We start from the raw sequence: 23761 nt of genomic DNA, 5'->3' as shown, positions 1-23761 counted from the left end.
AGTTCTGTTGTACAGTTATTCGGTCTGTATCCCAGCATGGGCCCGGAAGTTGTTTGGGATTCCCAGGTAAAAAAAAAAATAAAAAAAATCCCGGAGATGCTGTCGTCGCCTGGGAAAACAAACAGCCGTCCAGACAATTAAAAAGGAAAACACCGATCGGTCGCCAGGTAAGGAGGAGGCTTGCGGACTTCACCGCGGCTCTCGGTAAGACCATCCGTCGGTTTTAATGTGAAGTACGGCATGTTTGTGAGGAGTTGGTGGTGAATGCCATTTGTCGTGTGGTCGGGTGCCATAGCAACGGCTCATGAGAAACATTGTGTAGCCGTTGGACAGTTTGACGTGCTCCATGTCGGATGACAGCAGCGTTCATGCGGACAATTTAGACTGTGGCAACTCCTGCAACAAATTGCCGTGTGTGTGTCTCGCCACTGTCTCGAACCGTCCATGAGCCGACTGGTGTCATAACAGACCGAATCCACCGAGCAGCTTGAACAAGTAGCCGCGCGTACATGGAGGAGAAGCATGGTAGTTATTTGTAAAATGTAACGCAATATGTTTTACTGCACAATCCAGAGAGGATTGTCAGGCAAGGGTCGGCGCTGGTGCGCGTCCCCCCCTTTCTATTTTTTTTTTTTTTAATAGCCGTGCCCTGGTGTGACTGGCGCGTCTCCCGGCTGCATCAGCGCCTGTTGCTCCCCGTGCACGGCCAATGCCAGGATATTAATTTCCCCTGCGCTTCGTTGTCTCCGCCCCCCCTGCTCGCTCCATAGTCTCCTCTGTCCATTGTTGTTGCCATCCATTTGAGCAAAAGGTGCAGCATTGTACATCTGGCTATTTTTGTCTCTCTCTCTTTTTTCCCCCAACATGAAATAAAATAGAGCCTCACCTTAACTCTGGTCATATAAAATCAACATGTTCTCTGTCTGGAAATCTTGTTGGAAATGAGGGTATAGTCTCCATACCTGTTCAGAAAAAATTAGAAGGAACATATAATAAAAAAACGTCAGCAAGTCAATGTAACCCCTGAATCGCAACACAATCTCATATGTATGTACGTATGTATATGTATACATACATACATACATATATACATACATATATACATACATATATAGACATATATACATATATGTATGCATGTATATATATATATATATGGCCTATGAAGTCTGGTTAGGGTAAGGTATACTGTACTAGCTTTCTAACTTCTAAAAATCTGCATGGTATATATCTGTATTATTTTCCTCTGTACCTCTCTGGCTGTCTTCTTGTGCTGCATAAAATGATAAATTCCCTCCTGGTATCAATAAAGTTTTATCTTAATATTGAATTTTGTTGAGCTTATGTCATTAGTGTAAGGTGTTCCAGCTACTTTGTCTACACCCAGTAGTTTCAACTCCTCCTTCACTCAGTCATTAGCTTTCTATAAATGTCGAGCCTCTCATAGGAGGGCAGAAAGTTTACTAAATTAGTTTTTTACAGTGAACTCATTATTAGACAGTGACAAGCCATCTGTTTTCCTATTCTTGTAACAGCAAACAGCGGGTAAGGATATTTTATGTGGTTAGTAAGAAAGATATTATATGCAATTTTCATGTGACTGAGATTTGGAAAATTGGATCTTCTCAAAAATAATAAATGGAAAAAGTTACATTGACAATGTTTTTTAAATCATATTTCTGTAGGCATCTGGTGAGAGAATGAATGCTGATGACTGCAATGGATGCTCATATGCACAAGGTACGTTTATAGTATATATATACTGTATATATATAAGGGAGAAACTATATACTGTACATGTGTGTGTATAGTCTCCAAACTGTAATGCTTACTTTAATAACATGAGCATATTTGTTTCTCAGGTAATGGAGGAGAGTCATCAACGGAACATGATTTTTATAGCGGGTTGCAGGGCCCTTCGGCAAGATCTCCAAACAGTCAGCAGTCCTCACCACACCGCTCCCTTAGTGGTCAGCTATTATTCCTTTGTTTCAATGTGGCCACATGGACACATGGTAGAATTCTTCATTAACCGTATGTATGAAAGTAAATGTGATTTTTTTTTCCCCTCACCGTCTCTCCACACAGCGAACTCCATCAAGGTTGAGCTGTGCAGCGATGATGAGTCACCAGGTGCTCCACAGCCAGAGAACAGAGAGGCTGTGAGCGACGATGGCAGGAGGGATGACAGAGGGGACCCCATGGAGGAAGGGAGCACAGAGTACGCTGGGGCCGGAAGAGACAGAGGGAGCCTTTACAGTGAGATGGCCAGTCCAAACTCTGCTTCACCAGGACCTCTCCGCCTGCCCAATGGGAAGCTCCAGTGTGAGGTGTGCGGCATGATCTGCATCGGGCCCAACGTGCTGATGGTGCACAAGCGTAGCCACACAGGTGGGAACAAGCCAGCAAGGCAGTGACAGAATATTACCATAAATGTCATTAGATAAAGGCAATACTTGAAATGATTACTTCTCAAATCCTTATGTGTTCATAGGCGAGAGGCCGTTCCAGTGTAACCAGTGTGGAGCTTCCTTCACCCAGAAGGGGAACTTATTGCGCCACATCAAGTTGCATTCGGGAGAGAAGCCTTTCAAATGTCCCGTTTGCAACTACGCTTGTCGCCGGAGAGATGCCCTGGCTGGACATCTACGCACACATGCAGGTAAATCACTGAGCTTTAAGTGCAATACAACAATACCTAACACATCAAACATAAGCCATGAAGAGATTTTTCATAAATGTACCTAATCAGTTATTGAACATGATGAATGCAGTTGTTCCATAACATTATTCCTTATTGTGATGAGGTATAATGCATTAAACAATGGTAAGCGGTAGAAGTGGGGATTCATTAGAACGGCCCTCTTCTGTGAAGCTCAGAGGAAATAGGTACACCAGAATATACTGTAAAACACATGACAAAATATGACATTTAAAAAATTTTGAAAAACAGGAAATCCTGCTGGCGCTTTCAACAGGTGTTGACATACAGTACAGTACAGTAGGTTTTGATGGATCTCTACGGGTCTCAGAGGTTCATTTTCGAAGAAAGGAGTCTTGCGATCGGATTTCGGCGAATTGACGTCAGTCTTGCCGACGGCTTATTAAGAAGAAGCGTTGCGGTAAAGGGTTAGGCGTTTTCTGTCGTCATTGCCGAGCAATATAGAACAATATCAGGAATCAATGGGGAAATCCATTCTCTCAAAACTAGTCAATAGTAAGTTGAAAAATCCCCTTTCCAAAAACATTTTAGTAAACAACACCACTGTAGTAGTTTACACAATATTTGTCAGTGAATTACATTTGATGAAATTTTGTCCATCTATCGGTTCTGTATGTTTTCTCTGAATTGCAGCTTCTTCTCCAACGGTGGGAAAACCTTTCAAGTGCAGCTACTGCAGTCGCAGCTATAAACAACAGAGCACACTGGAGGAACATCTAGAGCGCTGCCACAGTTATTTGAAGAGTCTGGACCACCAGACAGCAGTCATTGCACAGACAGCACAGGGTAACATATCACACCACACAAAAATGTCTCTTCATGATAGTAAATGCAAATAGATAGAATAAAGCAAGTTAAACATATTCACACAGATGAGTTAGTTAGTATATTGACGACAAGGGGCCTTTTGTTTGCAGGTGAAGAGTCAGTAAATATGGAGACAATTACAAAACCTTCGCTCCAGCCATCCAATGAAAAAATCCAGCTTGTGGATAGACTGGCTATGAGCATCACCAAGCGCAAGAGATCAACACCACAGAAGTTTTTGGGTGAGTAAATTTTAATAAGACAATCCATGTTATTCATATTTAGTAAGAGTATAGAAATATATGTATAACCTATTACAAATACATATTCTATTTTTTTATTTAAATTACACAACGTTATATCTTTAGCTTGAAAAAGCACAGAATTAATGCAAATTTGATCTTTGTCTAATATTATCCACTGTCCCGCAGTGCAGTCAGTTAAGAGTCAACTTGCCGTTTCCAGTTTGGAGACACCTGGTCTATGTTGCTCCATGAAAATGGAGAAGTAAATCCAGGAGACCTTTTATCTTAATCAGTGTATTACTGATATTCCTTTTCATAGGTGAAAAGCACATACACCTCGACCTACCTGAAGCACCTTACGAATTGTCCTCTGGCTCTGAGAAGGAGGCGGACCTCACGGTCTCTCAGGCTGCTGGGGACTCTGCTGGGTTGGCCAGTCCACTTCTCCAGGGCAGCAGGGGCAAAAGGGAGAACCATGAGCCGCCTGCACTGTCTCAGCTCCATCCTGCCTTCCTGACGGAGATACGCACGGTTATGGGCTCCGTCAACAGCAACTTGACTCCTCAGGGCCTCCGAGCCCATGGTGGCGGCGGGCTGGCAGCAGTGTCCCTTGGCCTGGGAGGGCAGCAGGCAGGTGAAGGCCGCGATGACCAGCGCTCAGCCCGGAGACACATCACCTCGCCCAACGGCTGCCCCGACTCTACAGACGCAGAGAGCACAGCAGAAGAGCAGAGCACAAGGGCTACAGCCCCGACAAGTACCTCCAACAACCACCACCTCCACTACCAAACCCCAGCACTGCCCCGCAGCCATTCCACTTCCAGCCCCAGGCAGGCCAAAGACTTGGACCCAGAGTGGGAGAGAGCGTGTCCTGTGCCCCCCACCATAGCAAAGAGGAGCCTTGTCGCACCCCTTTCTTCCCGGGAGATTGTGCAGGTGTTAGACAGGGATGGCCGGCCTGTGCGCTCCTTCCACTGCCGGCACTGTCGCATCCTCTTCCTGGACCATGTCATGTTCACCATCCACATGGGTTGCCACGGCTTCCGCCAACCCTTCGAGTGCAACATCTGTGGCCACCGCAGCCAGGACCGCTACGAGTTCTCGTCTCACATCAGCCGCGGAGAGCATCAGGTGGGCTGAGGAGAGGGGCTAGTGGTCGGATGAGGAGAGGTGACTGTCGCCCTCTAAATTTGTAGGCTCCTGTTTGTTCTGCACCAGATCAGTTGCTTTAAATCCCTAGTGTAAGTAAAAGGATTCGTGGTTTTACAGTGAGAACATTTATTGCACCATTTAAAGTTTAGTGGAGGCAAATTGCATTCTCTGATTGATTGCAATCCCTTATAAAATCATCCAGGCAAAACTACTGGTTTTGCTTCAAAAGTGCCTTCTTTGGGGATTTCCTCTTAACTTAAAAAAAACTGTAGGGGAACTGGTGCTCAAAAATCAAACTAGCCATCTTTTGCTAAGTGATTTAGTTAGCACTCTTGAAAGGTTGTGCACAGGCAGTTAAGGTAAGCATGGCATGTACATTTTAAGAATTCTATTTGGTATGCTTAGTATGCACTAAGAGCTTTGTTTTTGTGGTTGAGGTGGGTACTTTGTGTCGTGTGTCAGGTATGCTTAATATGCACTGAGAGCTTTGTACCTCTGGGTTTGGGAGCTTTTGTCACAGACAAAGCACAGTAATGGATTGCCTTAACTCCTACAGTAGTACGCTGCTGTAGGAATACATTGTTTACAGCACGTGTGAAGTCACCTCAGAAGAGAGAATATTTGCAGCTGCACAGTGAGACTATCAGGACAAAGTGAAACTATGAGGGAAATGAACTGAAAACGTTCAGGGTCTTTAGGGCTCAGATGTTAAATAGGTTTTTGGATTTTAAAGTGAGCCTTAGCATACTGGTGCAGATCAGACCACGAGCCATGTAGTGTACAGTAAGAGCCTGACTGAGATGGCCCAGGGTGCTATACCTATACAGGATTGCACTTTTTGGTTCCCTGCTTATATATGAACTTCTTTGCCGAAGCACTTGATGGCTTTACCATTTCCCCCCCTGTGATTGTTCTACTGCACTGATAAATCACATGATACTCACAATAAATGATCATCTAATTTGCAACACCAGTGCATTTTTAATGGAGCCGGCCTTCAACAGAAAGCGTTGCACTGGTTCTGTGGTCTACATTGAAGTTTACTGCAATGTGTGATGGAGAATTGAATATCAGTTCAACTAAAACAATTATTTTGCCGTTTTGCACTCAGCAGTTGAGGCTGAGAATTTAAACAATTTGCAAAAAGTAAGTGAATAAAAAAAATAATTATTTAAAATGAATTAACAAATCAGTTTCGATCTGTTCAGTTATCACTTGTGATTATCTATTTAGTGTTGTTTGTTTCAGCCTTGGTGTATTTAATCAGCTATATTCCAAATCTTATCCAGCATATTCCTCAAGTCCATGAAATGTTACCTCCTGCTTCTTTATAGCACCCAAATACCTTATTGCTACAGTATGGTGAGTTATCTGACAATGTTAAAATTGGGAACATGAATGAGACCAAACTCAGTATTCTTACTTGTTATTGTGGGTTTGCTGCTTCATAGTTTAACTTAATTTTGATTGATCGCAGGCAAAAAATATACTTGAAACTGTTTGAGAAAAAAGTAATCTAAAAATGCACTCGGTTTGATAAGTAGAGAAATGTGTGTGAATGGAATATAGCATGTGTGCTTGTCATTTTCTGCTTTTCCCTGAATTGTGAATTATTTTTGAAATGTGAAGTAATTTCAAGAAGTGAACATGAGGCATGGGTTTTTGTCTCCTTGTGTAGACTTTTAAATGTTATACAATATTTTGTGAATGATGTAACATGACGAAACACTTTACCTCAAAGTTAAAGATGTACAACTGCCTCATTATTTCAACAAGTCATGTTGCTTTCCAAAATGTTCTTACAGTTACAGATGCGTGCCCCTCGATATTCTCGAAACTTTTTACTGTCAATAAAGTTGAGTTTATTGTAAAAGTGATTTTCTCTAGTTCGGCTATGATGGCATCCACATCTTTGTGCTTATTTTTCAATCAAAGTACACAAAAGAGTTTCTCATTCAGTTTCTGTCTCCTATGTGAAAATACAAAAAAACAAGCAGATTAGATATTGAAGTATTTATTTCACAAAGATGACTCATTTTGGATTCCACATCTTACAGGCTTTGCAAAGACTCCCAGGACATTACTCTATCGATATATACAGATCGAACACTATTCCTCTAACTGTGCTTACTACTACAAAAGAAATTACTATTTCAATTTATAAAGCTGTATCCATCAGTCCATGACAGATTTTAGGATGTAAAGAATTGGGTAGCTGCCTGTAATCTGTATGGTATATTTAGTTAATAATAAGAAAAATGTTTATATTAGATATTACATTACTACCTACAAATATTCCAGTGTTATTTCATGTGATTTAAACAAATAGTGCATGCATAATTTCAACAGTATAACACATCTACAAAGGTACACTTTACTGTATGTGTTTTGGATATTGTAATTTAAGCCTAATCATATATTTTGTCTAGAAATGTTGAACTTTAATTTAAGGTAATTGTCCTTGTTTTTAAATGTTTACATCAATACACATTTAAAATTAGTTAATTGTCACAGAAGACACATATTGTATATTGTAAACCTTACTTTAAAAAGTAAAAAATATATATATACTTTATATACATATATAAAGTGTAACTGTAATATATCTAAAAAAATATTTAATATTTCTGCACTGTATATTGAATGCTAAACCTTTAAAGGTATGGTAAGCAGTATTTCTTTTGAGATGTACATTTAAAATATGTAAAGTGTTATCAATGAATAAGGCTAAACTTAGACTGCTTTATATTCACATGACATTTTAGCAGACTTGTTTTGTCTGTTTCAGGTGGTTTTGACCTTTTTTTATCTCTGCAGTGGAAAATCGGTTTTGGCTGCTCCTACATATAAATTCCAGGTGCAATTTAAAAAGTGCATACATATAGCCACCCCTACAGTGAATGACAACATTCAGAAATACAAATCACAACATGTAAAAGCCACATACACAGATTATTCTTTCTTACTTTGACGACACACTTAGCAAAGTTCAGACCTGTGTGACGTTCAATGCACCCATCACCCCCCTGATGAAAGCAAGACATGCATGAAGTTCTACGATGTGTTTAAAATTTGATAGACAATTTTCTAACCCTTGACTACGGGTGCAATTCAAAACCACTTCTAAGAACAACCATCACTAGATTAAAAAAAAAGAAATAACTGAAACTCATGTAAATACCACATTGATGTCCCCACCCAATTTACCGCTTCAGTTTGGAGTTTGCTTTCAATTTTGTCTATCACTGCCTTTAAAAACTGTTTGCATTTTCATAAGATGAAAGACATCTGCTGTGAAACAATTCAATGTACCCAAGATTTTAATTATTAGAGCTAGTCTGAGAATTTTGAACAACTTCTTCAAGAAGTACTACTCTGAGCCTTCCACTTAGCACTTATTGTATTCGTATTAGTTTCTTTCTGCTCTGCACTTTTGCTCTGGTTTATGCTCTTAGATGCTTGTTTAATAAAAAAGGAGATGCACTTATGACTTCTGGTGACTAGTAGCTCTCTTGAATACCTATGTTGAATTCACTTATTGTAAGTCACTTTGGATAACAGCGTCTGCTAAATGACTGTAATGTAACTTGAGCAACGCAGCTTTTACAATTCTGAGAAAATAGTCTGCTTGTAATCCCTGTGTGAGTTTTAGCTGTGAATTTATAGTTACAAAAAATTACCTCCCTGACTTCAACAGGAAGCTTTCAGAAGGCATGGTCCTCTGATAGATACTTTCCTTTGTTTGCTTTTGCTGTTTACTCAACTTACAACACACTACTCACTAATACACATTATCTGTTCTACAAGCATAAAGTTATTTGTACAAGGAATATACAGTATATTGGGTTTTGGGTTGCTTGTCGAACAAAACAAGCATTCTGAAGTTGCATCATTGGCTCTTTGAAAGAATAATGGACACGTTTCACTATTCAATTAATTGTTTAATCGAAGAAATTATTGCTAGATGATACATTATGGAAGTAATTGTTGATTGTAGCCCTAAAGGTGAGTCTCAGAATACTGTCATTTGAAACAAGTGGCTGCTCAAAAGGTACTTATTAAAGAAATATAAACCTATGATATGTTTTGGAAAAAAAGTTGGTAATAGTGTAAAAACGATGTGTTTTGTAATTATATTAATAGAGTATAGCCCTTTTATCTCTAAATTTTTTTTAATCTTTACTTGTGATCATCATTGATACAGGTTATCATGAATAAAAAGAGCCAAAAACAACATGTTTCTGTGTCATCTTATTTGATGCTCTGTGTGACATCAATTGTCCTTTCTGAGGTGATGTTCCACAACCATTGTCTTTTTTTTGTTTTCCTCTCTCTTCTTCTTCTCTTTTTCTCTTATTCCTCTCTTTATCGATAGCTCTTTATGATGGGACTTAGTGAACTAATTAGGTAACGAAATGGCTGTGCATTTCTAATGAGCTGACTGTGAGCACAATGTGAATTAAGTTATGGATCTGCAAAAGCATACTAAAGGTGACTAAATTCATGAACGCCCCCACCGGATCCATCACTCGAACACAATCACGCACATGCATGGTGGTGCTCAGGTGTGTGCACAAAACCATGTAGGTTATTGTCTCTCGTCAACATGGCAAAGTTATTCGAACGTGCAGATGTTGCTCTTGTTAGTGTTTGGATTTCTATCAGACTTGATTATTCGGGTTGGGTGACGTGCGTCTGTCATCTACCTTCCATTGAGGTCTGCAGTAGAGTGACACGCAGCCTCAGTGATGTCACACACGGTGGCAGCATGCGCCATAACCCTCGTGACGACCTGGGTTTGCGGGCACTAAACTCAGCTGAACATGACGCCCAACGCCCACCTCGTCCCATGGCTGTTCTCTCTGTTTTGTTGTTGTTGTGTAAGCTCGTTTTGGATACATGAACCTACACTAAACACAGCTGCACATTGTCGACCATGAAACAAACTCATTACAATTTTACATTGTGTAAAAGGGACTTAACGTTCTTCTTCTTCTTCGTCTCCGTCTCCTCCGTCTGCACATGAGAGAAGTTTGCCTTCAGGACTTTCAACAAATCTTCTTGGTTAGGTTTAGGAAAAAAATGTGGTTTTGGTTAAAATAGACCCTTTCTGTCAAACTTCTCCCACGGCTACAGGTTTGTTTTATTCTTCTGTTCTCTAATGGTTGACAAACAAAAACAAATATGAGACTGCAGCCTCAACTGGTATGAAGTGAGGCATCATATCCGCCCATCAAGTTAATTATGAAATATATAGTACGATTTGTTTGGCAATGAATGACTGTAATGCCCCCCGGTAGTCTAACGTTAACCATGTTCTGGTCAAGGATGCCAAGATTTTAGCAAACACCAGGGTTACTTGACGCTAGGACAGGCAACCAACGTCAACGAACGTAAACCCCATTACTCCTGCCTTAAATGTAACGTTAGTTAACTGTTTGCTAAACAAAAAAAACGTCAGCAACTTATCTTTCTTTGTAGCTTGTGTGTTCACTTCACTCTGTATAACTAACGTAACAGGGGTTGTTATTGCACATGTCATATCCATTAATTTGTTTACATTGAATAAGCCAACTTTGTAATTCGTCGTTTATTCCACTAGATGGCGGCCGTTGATCATATACGCTTCTCCTCCACGCTGACTTGATCTGATGGCAGGCAGCACTGTGATGATGACAAATAACTGCACAGTAGTAAAACAAACAACGACTCTCTCAAACGTGTTTAGCTTATACTTAGTGCAGGTTCTTGCTGCATGTTTCCTCACACTCCACGTGAAGGTTAGTTGGGAGACTATTGTGGTTTAGTTAAACTGAAATACAGGCCGATATGTAGAATGTGTTTAGCAGTCACATTTGATATATTTTATAAAACCTTAAATGTACTTTTTGGTGTAAGGAAAAGGTATATTGGCTCATTAATAGCATTGTTGTCTCAAAGTTGTGGGTTAATATCCCAGCACCATGACTTGTGAGGTGTGTTTGTGAGGAGCATCTTTTCCTCAGATATAACTCATTAACACAAATATCTCCTGTCCTTATTATTCATTCTCCAGGGGCTCAGGGGAGCATTTCAGATGCCATACAACCGTGAAGATGAAAACGAAGAAGACATAAAGTCCACTATGAACAGGGAAGGAGAACTTTAAAGAAATCCCTGTGACCCCTGAGTTATACCTGGACTAATGTGTGGACAAAACAGTGGGCAATTCACTTGACTTGCATCTGCCCCACTCCCCACAGTTCTCCATAAGCCACCTCATTCATCTATTTTTCAAAAAGTAAATCAAGGGATTTTCAGAGGAAATCTTCTGGCTGCTAGATAAATGTGTAGCTGGTAGCCTATCGAAATCAGAACAATTATTCTATCAAGCTAATACGTCCATTTGTCTTTTAGATGATCCAGATGACAGAATAGTTGATGACTAGCAGCCAAGGAAAACAAATATGTCTCCAAACTTGTTTCCGTTTCAAAGAAGCTGCTCACTGCAGCTGTACCCTGAATGGGCTACAGTATGCATGTGATATTAATCAATCCATTTATTGTGCCATTTCAATTATAGAAAGAATGTGTTTATTTTTCAGCAGCTGAGTGTCAACCAAGGACACATTTAGGTAAACTCAGGGTGCAATTAATCTTTCAGTAATCTCCTCTGCAAGGCAATGTGCCCTATCAGTATTTGTTGATAGTTATACAATCCCAAATGATGACAGTTACAGAGCAATTTTTACAATTTAACTCACACTTTGGACACTGCCCATGTCAACAAAATGCAACATTTAATGTCACTAAATTTACCACATTTGTACATCAAATCACAGCACTTCTGCAGTGTAGCTCACCCAGCTAATGTACTACACTCACATAATATGCATTTAGGGGCCAGAAGGAGCTTTTTAGGGTGCAAAATGTACTGAAAGCCTTCTGGCACCATTTGTAGGACAGCTCTGGCTCTGGAAGCGATTAGCCCTCAAAGCTTGGGTATATTGCAGAAAGACAAGGGCGGGTGGGAGTAGTATCGTGTGTGAGTGTGTCTGCGACATGGAGAAAGAACTTGTGTGTGTTTTGAGAGAGAGAGGGAAATTGGGGTGGTTCTGTTATGCAAGCAGTTCTCAGTATGCATGTAGATTGGAAGATGTGTGGCTCCTGTGGTTGGCTGTCCCCTGTGTCACTGCCTTTAAAAAAACAGTTGCCAAGAGAAACGTCTTCTTTACAGGCTTTGGCTGCCAGATGCTGTGGATAATGGATTGGACTGCAGAAGGAAAGATGGAGAAGTGTGTGCAGCAGACATGCAAGTGAGCACATACACAAATATCAGCACACACACACACACACACATACACACACACACACACACACACACACACACACACACACAGGCACGCTTGCACACTGTGGCCAGGGATCACCATAATGCTGAAGTAAGGTGTAAATAATTCATCTTCAAGTCACTGTTGTACAACTGCCACACACATTCACTGTGACACACAGGGGAAGTATTAGGCCCAGTAAGTCATGTCAAATTAAATCGCCATGAATGAGCATATGGTTTGGGCATGCTTACAGATTCCAAAGATGCCACATTTTGTGGATGTGTGCAGGACGCGTTAGGAGGGAATAGTTGTGTGTGTCTGTGCAGCCATGAACCTACACATGGGGCGCCAGTGTGAATGCTATAGTGTGTCTGCGAGCAGGATAGGCAGTGACACAGGAATGTGTCATAGTTCCTGCAAGCCACTCGGCTCCTAAACTGCAGCAAATAAACATTCCTCTACTGCTGTGTCAGTGCTGAGCCCTCGCCCACTGTCGCTGTAAAACACAGCTTGTAATTAAAACCAAAAACTGAGCATTTCTCCCTTTGTTTCCAGCAGTATTACTAGTTGAGAGATAATGGCCCCATGCCTTGAGAAATTTCTCAGTACTGTTTATTGAGTCAAAGACGGCATGTTGTGGTCCAGATGATATCAAGGTGGGCCAACCAATAGTAAAACATCAGAGTCATCTTTATTGGTTAAGTGCAGAAACAGTAATTCTGACTTGCTGTGGTTAGTCATATTTCATTATCTCACATCTAGGCATGTAAAACAGTACGATACCACTGTCGAAAAACATTGCACATTTTGACAGTTTGAGATCCATTTGGATGAAGAGAAGTGTTGACATTCAATATAGCCGGACACATATTGCTGTCATTTATCACTGACTAGTATGTTTGATTTGAATAAATGCAGGCTTCATCCGTGCTGACAGGTGAAATGATGTGCAGGCTTATGTTGTGTCACATAGATTCCACCACAGTTTGTGCTTATATTTCATGCGGATCTCAGAGCTGGAACGTTGCCGTGCTGTACCCATACATTGTCAGATGTCTGTAAACACATTCTACTGTAGGTTGTCCTTTGCCCAACGTTTTTCCCTGTCATTACAGCTCTGTTTACAGGAGGAATAACAGTGTTTGCTAGCACATGATCTCCCCCAGAATATACAGCGGTCTAAAGTCGCACTCTGACGCACAGTTTTCCACCTAAAACACTTAATTCCTGTGGAACCAATTTTGACATGTCACTTTATCTGTTTGTTGTCTCTTGTCTACTTTTGCCAGGTTAACCATTCACAGATGCGTGATTGGGGAACTTAACCTTTTTCACGTTGGATAACTACTGCCTTTTCATTCCAATGTTTTGGTCAAACGGTACTTAAAGCTGACCATTTAGTGTTTGCAATAGACTGAAGACCACTTTTAGGTATTTAGAGGTGATGTTTCATGGCGAAGAGGTGTTTATCTCAGCAGCCTTGAGGTTTAGAAAGTATTTAATATCAACAAAAAAATGGGCCAACAGAGTAAAAGGCCATCAAGGCAAGACAACCAAAAGGTCATGCTGTGTATGCTGTGTATGTAACTCAACATATATTATCACCCCATGCCAATTCACTCACAGGAGGCTCTTATTCACGACATCTTAATACACGTGAAGAGTGCTGGCATATCACAAACGCACACACGCACAACCACCGCAAAGTTATATCCCTCCCACCTTAACTGCAGGCCTCGCTCTCCATCTCGCTCCACAGGGGCACCGATCCTGACCACAGACATCGTACTGATTGCTCACCATGGTCGAGTGGTCTGTCCACATTCCCACCCTGATTCACTGTGTGCAAAAAACCCAACAACGGAAAACAGTGGTTTGAGAGTGTCTGGAGGTTTGCGGACAGCAGTGAGTGTTCGCTGTGTCCCTCCTAAATCCATCCTCCTCTCATCCCCTTCCATTGGCCAGCTGCATACCCCGGGAACATGGGAACAGTTAAGGGCAGACCCAAACTGATGTGTGTGGAATGTTTTGGACTTGAAGGGAGAGGATAAAAAAATAAGAGAGAGGACATTTGAGTCAGTGTACGCATGCTGGGATGAATTTAAACTTCCCTCTCTCCCGTGTGTGACAGGTTGTGGCAGGCCGGTAGATGATGAAGTGATGGAGATGTTAGGAGGCCACGGCCATTGTGATGCTGGGTGGCTGTTACTCTGGAACTGCCATCTGCCGAAAAGGTCAGTTGCTAGGGGATGATTCTCCTGGACCGTGTCTGCCTCCCAGCTGCCATCCACACACCCACACACACTGGCTTGAGTATGCACACAAACTCACACAAACACTTACACATTCGCACAATCACACTCTTTTTATTCTTTCCTAGAAACCTGAATTGAATTTGAGTAAATTTGACCCACTTTATTGACCGTTATTAATCCACTCTGTAGTTTTCTGTAACTTTAGGTGAGGTTTAGTTGATTATAATTCTTTATGTGATATGTGTGTGATGAGGCTGTAAATGCATATCTTGGGACATAATAGCCCTGTGGTCACTTAATGGCACCAAACAAATGAGGGTGTTCCCGTCATAACAAAGCTTTAATTAATTGGAACTTGGCCACAATTGAATGCTGGGATTACAATGAAATGTTGAGGCAGCACGGAAATCAAATCAGGATTGAGTGCCAAATACAAGCCATGCCACATTGTCCATTACAACCACAGTGAGCAGCCTATCATTCAGTGTGGTGATCCAAACCCAAATCTAAATTCCTTATCACACGCCCTTCATATTAAAGGCAACTCCACCCAACGGGCAAACATTTTTCCACAATTTAGCAGGAATTTTAATATGAAGCTGCTGTGTCGCCATTATGCCATATCATCTTCTCTGCATGTTCTGTGGTGACTGACTGACTATTGTAAGGAGCACAATGAAGTGAAAACTTTTGCCTTTCTCAAGCTTAAATCATGAACATTGTATTTTAAAGTGACACACTCAGGTCAAATGCAAGGAGTGTGGCTGCATTTCTTAGCATCAAGTTACATAACCCTGTACCCCTGTTATGTTGCTCCTATAGTTAAGGGTCCTATAAAGACAGCATCAGAAAGCTTTTTGCTAATAAAATGAGAAAAAGATTTATCCCAAAAGGAAATTGACCATGTAACAATTAGTAAGCCCCAGGAGCAAGCGACTGGATGTCAGTGTGTTATTATCTAAAGATATTGGCGATACAGTAACTGACTGGGTTTTGTGGCATTTGTATCCTTCCTATCACACTTCACTGCTCTCCTTCCCTTTCCCCCCCCTCCTCACGCCCTCACCTCCACCCTGCGCCTCTCCACCAGCCTTCCAGAGACAGTGACTTTTGTGTTGTTGAGCTGTTGTTTTTGTTTGTGCCCTTCTCACCATGGCTGCCTGCTCGCCGCCTGGCAGCCCCTTGTGTCAAAGGTGGCTGCAGCAGAACAGACTGTGGGAACAGCCGGTTAGCCTCCTCTGGTCCCCTGCTCCCCAACCAGAGGGGCAGCCATCAATCCAGCACTCCCCCTGCCCCTGAACACACAAAATGCCCAACCAAACACACACTCACACAAAAAGCCTACAACGCTCACACCCTCTCCCAATAATCCTCGGAAGCAATTTCATCTCGACTCGGGTGGCGGCCCATTGTCGCCAGCCCCTTCAATCTTTCCTTATTAACTCTCGCTTTGTCCCGCATCCGAGCTTCTGGACTCATCTCTCCTACATTCCGATCGGTGCTGCTCCCAGCACTCCCAGGCAACCTCCATTCGCTAATCCCACTGCCTCCCCCACCAGCTGCCCCACCCCAAGGAACTCTTACTGCTTTTTTTTTTCCCAACCTGCCGATCACCTACTTACAGAGTAAGGTAGGGGCATTAACTCCATGGGTTTTCTGAAGGCAGAGTGTGAAGGCGGGGTGGGTGAAGGAGGAGGCGGCCACAAAGTGACTCCAGCCCAGACAATTAGAACAATGAGCTGGGCCAGTAGGGGGCTAACTCGCTGCGTCACGCCTGGACGGTGGGGTATTTTGTCAGTTTAATGAATTGTCCGTCAGGCCAGGGCCACATTGCAGGCTGCGCAGGGAGAGGCCAGCAGGGACCCAGACACTAAGTCGGTATTTATTACACTGCCTTTGTCACTAATTGAGCTAATTATCACTGACTCCTCAGCACTCCCACAGGCAGAACCCCCTCCACTCACTCTCTCCACCAACTCTCCCACCTCACTCTCACGCCTGGGAGTTGAACTCTGCCTTCCCTCCTCTTTTCTTAAATCTGTCTGCCACTTTCTCTTTCTTTTGTTTCTCTCTGTGTGTCCATGATCGCCTATCAATTCTCTCTCAAGCCAGGATTTTATCGTTTTCACATTTGTAAGCTTTTGCTTTCTCCTGACTTTTTCTCCATTTGTCACATACTTTAATCCAAATCATGTGTTCACCTGTTATCCAGTCATACAAGACAGAATATTATGTTTTGGAGCACTCAGATGTGTTACCCTTTTATCAATATACATTTTAAGTTCTCATCATTTTGTTTTGGTAGGCCGTCCACCCTTATGTGACCCCATAATTTGCAGTATTTTAAGTCAGTTTGCTTTGTTTTTGTTATTGTTTTTTAAACCCACTAGGTCTACATATTTAAACTTTCTACTTTCTTTGAGATGTGGACCAATCTCAATTTATTCATTTATTACTTAACTTCTTTGCGGCAGGCAAAGGAACCCTTTGGGATGCCTAATTTTTACCCTGTAACATCAAGACTGTAATTCGGAAAGTTTCTCGTCCCTGTCGTACTATGTCACCCTGTCTGCTCTTACATCTACAACTTTGCTGCTCTGTTATTAGGACCTTTGGATCTTTGGGTGCATGTTGGTGTCCTCACTATGCTCTATCTGGATGACCGTGGCTGCTCCTGTGCTGTGGTGAGCTAAGTAGAAAGTGTTAAGCTTTCCAAACTCCCGTTAGTCAGTGGTTTGGGTCGTGGTTAGTCGGGTTGCCAGGGGCTGGGGGAGACTCTAGGTTTTCATTATTTCTATGTCTCTATTTCTTTCCAACATTAAGCAAATAAAGCCAAACATGAAATGCAGTAAAAATCCTATACTGTATAAAATAAGGTATGTGGCTGGATAAGCAGGGGCCGTCTCTTGTGGTTGGGAGCACAGATGCAGAGATGTTTTGTGAGCCAGAGAAAGAGGCTGCTTTGGTGGTTGTAATAGGATTAAGCAAAGGACACCCAGGGACAGGCTTATATGTTCACTTGGTTGGTTGTCAAAACTATCTCAAACACAGACTACAACAGACATAATAGCATCTTTTGACACATTCAGGAGGGCAACTTAATTGAAAATATAGTCTTTATTGTTCTATCATACAATACAAAACCAACTGGAGCCTAAATCTTTTGATTAAAATCTAAAAAAACAAAAGTCTTCTCTTACATCTCACTATAACAGTATAAAAATCCTTAGAAATAAATATTTTGTATTTACACGAATAAAAAAGGTAAATATTCAGTGCATGAACACAAGTGTTTTTACAGGAAACAAGCAAAGACGTGATAATGTTTTGTTTCTAGTAAGAGTCGGTTTTGTGTGAGCTACATTACACCAAAATAGAAAAAGGCATAAGATCTAAAACATCTCCTGACTTGACACTAATGATAGCATATTTTCCAGCCACTGACAGGTGCATAAATCATTCAGAAAACATACAAATTACATCATTATAAATATATTCATATATTTTAATATTTACAGTATTTTGGTTCTCATAGCTGATATACAGAATGATGTCTGACAGCAGAGGCTGTTTTCTTCAAAGAAAAATGTTATCTGCTTTTTACATGCTATCCTGAAGTAAAACACATAGTATACGCCTACTTTAAACCTGGGCCACTTTAATGCAACACTCATGTATTAACAGGAACATTCTTTGATGCCATCTCAGAATGTCATTATTTTTCATTTTGAGAGCATGGTGAGATTCTTTATTTTTTCAATATTGATCCCTCCGATCAAGTCATGTAATTATATTCAGTGTATTTATAATACATTAAAATTACATTGCCTCAGTAAGATTTGTTTGTTCTATTTTCCTTGTAACATCAGGACCATCCTGTGGTAAATCATAATGGCAAATCAGGGTTGAGGTGTATTCAACGCCCATGAAATTTAAATAAAACGGGCAAATGTGATGAAGAAATTATAAGTGGTTGGGCTGCATCCAGGGCCTAAGTACACACGTTGGGAAAAGACAGCCCATCCCTGGAGATAAACTTCACACAATTTCATGTGAGAGAATCCAACATTCAGCAAATAAAACAAAACAATGATTTTAAAAAAAACAAAAAACGTCCCTCTTGTTAGAGGTCTTCACCAGTTTATGAGAGCCCATGTTTGTGGCTCTCTGGCCGCAGAAACATCTGTGAAACATTGTGCCCAGTCTCTGCCCTCAGTGGGGGAGAAGAAGGCTCTAGTAGTACCTGGTTACAGCAATCGATCATCATTTCGCCCCTTTACTTCTAATTTTATGTTTCCACAGTGTAAACACTTGAGGGATATGGATGATTTCCATTCTACATTGACGGCTGGAGTGTTTAAATTCCCTCTCAATGCTGTTAAGCATCAAAGGAAAGTTGCAAGCACATCTACTCCCTCCATACCCTGTTCATATATTTGTGCTTTTCTCCATCTCCCTCTTTCAAAAACTGATTTTTTAATTCCCTGTATTAGTTTACCCGCCTTGAAGCTTTTCTAGCTTCTAACATCTCAAACCACCTGTGTTCTAGTGGCTTTCTCAGCCAATTGCCAATCAAGTATGCATTAATATTCCATTGGTGTCCACCTGTGATCATAGACACTGGTGTAACGTCCGTGTACTGGTGCAGTTCAAGCAGCTGACATGACAGCACCAGTGGAAGGTGCAATTGCATCGTTCAGTCACATTCTCAGTCCGGGTCTTAAACCCACGTCCACAGCAGAGCAGCTCACATCCGTCCAGGCCTGGAGAAGAGCTGTTGCATGTTCTCCCAGAAGTTCCCAAAGTGCCAGTTTTGCCGTTGTAAGAGCAGAAATTTGGTGATTTCTCAAAATAGACCAAGTCCATGGCAGAGGGGGGTTTGTGAGCTGGGTTTTCAGGCTCCAAGTGTCGGGGGTCGGCTCGGTGAGAGGCACGGTTGCTTCCTTTGTTGGCATAAACAACTCTGGATGCACCATCAAACCGGTCCTTAAGAAAGTCTCCCACTGTGCGGAAGCTGGGCAGGCGCATCCAACAGGTGCGCACGGTGCAGGAGCCTGACATGCCATGGCACTTACACTCCTGACGCATCTCTGATGACACAGTCTGCAAATAGGAAGACCAAAGGCTACTGATGAAATCATACAAAGGGGAAATCACAAATACATTTGAAGCTTTTGGGAATTCTGACAAAAACAGCCAATTGTGGCATGTTTAATATCAAATCCTTACCATTCTGCCAGCCTCATTATTGTGTATGTTGGTGAGGTAGCGCAGATCCCTGCCCCTCTCGCTGGAGTCCACAAACTCACGGCTGAACATCCGGCCAAAGTCTACGTTGTCACTGCAGCCCCCCCAGTGCCAGTCTGGTCCTCCAGGACCTCTGCGGCGGTAATCGCATGTGCACGACTCGATGGCCCCTTCTGAGCAGGAGCGAGCCACAGCGTGGGTCACCCCTGCGCTGGTAATGGCAAATACAAATGCAGTCTCTCGGCAACCTGAAGAAACAACATAAAAACTTCCCATCAGAACCAATTCTAGCCTTTTAGACTATGGATTTGTAAATTTGTTGCCCAAAATTTGAAAATATTTCATGACAAAGCCTATTAATTAAATGTATGCAAACGATTCCATTACATACTGGCCAAAATTGTCCAAATAATGCCTGGTATGAAAGACAAGAGAGGCTCACCACGATTGACAATTTTCCCAAAAACTGCTGGGCTGTGGGTGGTCGGGCAGTTCCAGCGGCGGTTGCGGAACTGCCACTTGCACTCCTTTATGGCAGTGTGCAGCCCAGCGGCGATGGCGTGCAAGATGCCAGGATTCTGCCGAATCAGCCGGCGCTGGCGACGACTCAGTAGGGCCAGGCTCGGGTCCAGGACCAACTGCACGTTCTTGGAATTGGTGAGGAGGTTGGATGACGAGGCCACATTGACAATACCCCTGGAACAACAAAGGGACAAAGCCAATCAGAGTCAAGGAGCTGGCAGTTATTGCTCGTAGCTACTTCAGTGACCCTCTAAACTCTTAAACTGATGTGTCTTGGCATCTCATGAGTGTTTAAAAAAATTAAATTACTGTTTTCATTATTTAAAACTGTGGTAACACACTGTTTCAAGACAATGAGGAGACAGTGAGTCTCTGAGTCTGAATGCAGGTTTGTTTGGCAAATAACATTAAACTATATTTTTACCTCTTCATAAATCATTTGGATTCGAACCAGATATAGGCTAATGATGTATCAGTGGCATTATTAGAACTTGTAGTTATATTTTTCTGCTAAATATTCAGCATCTGTTACACTGTCATATAGCTCAGTGGCAATCCTCCTTCACAGGTTTGCATCTGTGTTGACCTGTGAAACATTATTATCTTGTGATAAACCAAAAGCTGAAGAGAAGTAGTTAACACTTTTAGATTAAAATGTCCAAAAAGTCACTAAACATGAGGCCTTTAGTTTTGTATGCTGTAAATGTAAAATGCTCTCTGCCAAAAAGCAAATTCACATTCTGTAGACTTTATGTCACTTAGTTTTTATAATATTAATAACTCAAAGTATTTTGTCCCTTTGCTACATGATATCAGAAAAGTTTCTGGTATTTGGTTTTATAACCATTTGTGTCCATATATAAGGCACCTGTGCTTCTCTAGTAATATACCAATTTCAGATTTTGGTGTTCCGGTTTCAGAATATTTCTAGTTAGTGTTTGAGTACACTGGCTGCTATATAATTTCCACTTTGTCTGTTGGTATTATCTGTGAGATTCCTGTGTCAACAATTCTTTTTATTCTCATGTAGTGTAGCCTAATGGCTGTGTCTCCTGTTAAGCATTATCATTCGGAAAAACGGGCGAGTCTTGGCCTGTTAGAGGGCTGCCCCAGACAGTTGTGTGGTGAGGCCTGGGAACATTAACAATAATGTCGTCTTTTTGGATGTTTTCTTCATTCCAGCTACTCCGCGGTGTATTTTTTTCCTTCTCCTAGTTTTCTTGGATTTCAGCTGACATTTTAAATATTTAAAATCGCCTGACGTTGTGCGCAAATCCATCTAATGGCACCGCTAAAACGACAAAAAAAGAGCTTTCGTTAAATCATTACAAAAACAAACCCAGCCCACAATTTAGTTTTAAACAAAAGCGAGACAATATGCTGCACTGATGCAAAACTATACAGATCTGTAACAAAATACAGTGGAAGTGGCAGCTGTAGTTTTAGGAAGTAGAATGTGTAATGAACGATGGAGAAGACCTATATGGGATACTTTTCAGCCAATAAATAAATCCGTATTCAACTTATCTCACATTGGACTAGAGAGAGTAAATGTATTCTATACCGCAAATAAGGTAAACGTATAAGCCAATTACAAGTTATGTGTTTGTTAAATAGATAGTCTACTGGCTAATTCCACTGAACCGACAACAAATTTGAAGAAAAAAAAAATCCCACAAGTTTCAATATCATGCGGTTTCTCTTTCTTTCAAAGGTTGAACAGAAGTTGTTAACGGTGCCAAAACTAACACATTATTTCGAGCATGCAGCATGGAATGTGGCCGCCCAATAAAACACCGCTCAAACCGGCGTTCAATAGAACATTTTCAATGGTAGGATGCTGATAACTGAATGAATGTACAGTATCTAGATATTTGTGAACTCACCACCACCGGCCGCTGTTGTTGACGGCCCCTGTGCCTGAGAGCGAAGACACCAACAGGATGCAGGCGGCTTTCACCCCCAACAGCAGCGCCAGACTCCTCATCGTTTCTTCAGGTCAGATATGAGGAGGGAAATGTCAAATGGAGTTTGCTCAGGCAAAGTTATAGCCTAGTTCTAAATATATCGTTGACAGTTATACATCTGAACACCCGAACACAAAAAACGACATTTTATAACAAATTAAAATGCAATAAACCGTCAGCCTGAAAGCGAGAAAAATAAGACATAAATCTGGCAGTGATAATGTATTTTATCATTATATTATTATTATTATGATCAACTTGCTGTAAGGTGTAAATACTCACCACGCCACAGTCCGGTGAGAGGACTTGAAAGGTGAGAGAAGCAGGCAGCCCTAATTGACTTAAATGGATCTTGAGTGGAGACAGGTTGCTAAATAATGTGAAGTGTCCAGACAGGATGCTACTGCTGCTGCAGTCCTCTTCACTCTGTCTCTTTCAGTGATGCTCTGCACAGCGCATTGAACGCGTGGGACAGTCCCGAAGACTTGATCCCCTCGGTGACTGATAGGCAACACATTCTTCTGTTATTGAGCTCTACGAGGGGAATAAAAAAGGGATTTGCTGCTCTCATCTCCCTCTGTTTTTTTTCGGAGCCTTTTCAATAGGATTGGAGGGAGGGATAGTTAATGCTCTTCATAGGGCGCACAATGAATAAGGAAACACAACTGGGCAGAAAGGAGAAAGGAAGAGAAAAAAAATAGGGCAATCCACAGAGTTGCGCACATTACTTGTGGAATCTCACGGTCATCATAGAATCGATTCCCTGTAAATGTGTGCGGCTGAGAGTATTTTCCCACTGGCCGCGCGCTTGCTTCCACATCCAGTCTTGCAGAAAGGAGAAGAGCCTCTGAAGCAGTGATGCGTTGGTACAGATGCTGTGGGTGCGCCCGATTTGGTGCTCCGTCGCTGCTCAAAGCTGGTGTCACGGTGAAATACAGTTAGAGCGGAATATGAGACATCTAAAACTGCCCTTTTTACCCGGTGGTTGGATTAGCCTACTCCCTAACCGCATCTCCTCCTCCTCTCTCCAAATGCGCTCTCAAAATGTGTAGTGACTGGACATTTCTGTTCAGTTCGCTTCCTTTTTACATAAGTCCAACACACGGTTGTTTTACATTACAACATTATTAATTATATTTAACTTAAGAATGTTTTACGAGGGTATCTTAATATATTTAGATAGTATTTGATATTACTCCAAATAAACATAACTATTATCCTCAGCCCAAGCGCGCACATGCACAACGAAACTTGCATAGAAATTCGCTATAATAAGCTCTTAGTTGTCATATAACTCGCACTGCCTGCAGGGTTACTACATTATTTCATTTTCGATCGTGGGAGAGATTAAGTACAGTCTCCAATCAGAAGTTTGATGTATGATGAACCAGGAAAAGAGGGGGACGAGTAAGAATAAAAGCCACTCGAAACATCTGGCCTGCAGACCTCCCTCGACGCACATGTAGCCGAGTGTGATCAGAGCATGAGCCACTTTGTGGCATCTCCATCTAACCCCAGACTATAGAAGCAG

The 23761-nt window shown here is 41.7% G+C and overlaps 2 protein-coding genes across 3 annotated transcripts; one reads left to right on the top strand and one right to left on the bottom strand.

Moving 5' to 3' along the window:
* Window positions 1–95: 95 nt before the first annotated feature.
* On the top strand, window positions 96–6765 carry ikzf4 (IKAROS family zinc finger 4). 2 transcript variants are annotated; one of them, XM_068733759.1, is made up of 8 exons: window positions 96–204; window positions 1686–1740; window positions 1863–1970; window positions 2089–2391; window positions 2495–2662; window positions 3356–3508; window positions 3640–3771; window positions 4094–6765. In XM_068733759.1, exons 2-8 carry the CDS (start codon window positions 1701–1703, stop codon window positions 4912–4914), a joined length of 1725 nt encoding a protein of 574 aa, XP_068589860.1. In that variant the 5' UTR covers window positions 96–204; window positions 1686–1700; the 3' UTR covers window positions 4915–6765. The 2 variants fall into 2 exon arrangements, with proteins under 2 accessions (XP_068589860.1, XP_068589859.1); XM_068733758.1 differs by having other exon boundaries at window positions 119–167.
* Window positions 6766–19105: 12340 nt separating this feature from the next.
* wnt1 (wingless-type MMTV integration site family, member 1) lies at window positions 19106–22250 on the bottom strand. The gene is made up of 4 exons (XM_068733029.1): window positions 22150–22250; window positions 20184–20437; window positions 19724–19989; window positions 19106–19597 (listed from the first exon to the last, which is right to left on the bottom strand). The coding sequence occupies exons 1-4, from the start codon at window positions 22248–22250 to the stop codon at window positions 19106–19108; spliced, it is 1113 nt and encodes a 370-aa protein (XP_068589130.1).
* Between the last annotated feature and the right edge of the window lie 1511 nt (window positions 22251–23761).

Source organism: Cebidichthys violaceus, unplaced genomic scaffold, assembly GCF_023349555.1.
Source record: "Cebidichthys violaceus isolate CVI_PGR_0920_01 unplaced genomic scaffold, fCebVio1.0.p SCAF_6, whole genome shotgun sequence".
Lineage (NCBI taxonomy): Eukaryota > Metazoa > Chordata > Actinopteri > Perciformes > Stichaeidae > Cebidichthys > Cebidichthys violaceus.
This window is presented reverse-complemented; position numbering and strand designations above follow the sequence as displayed.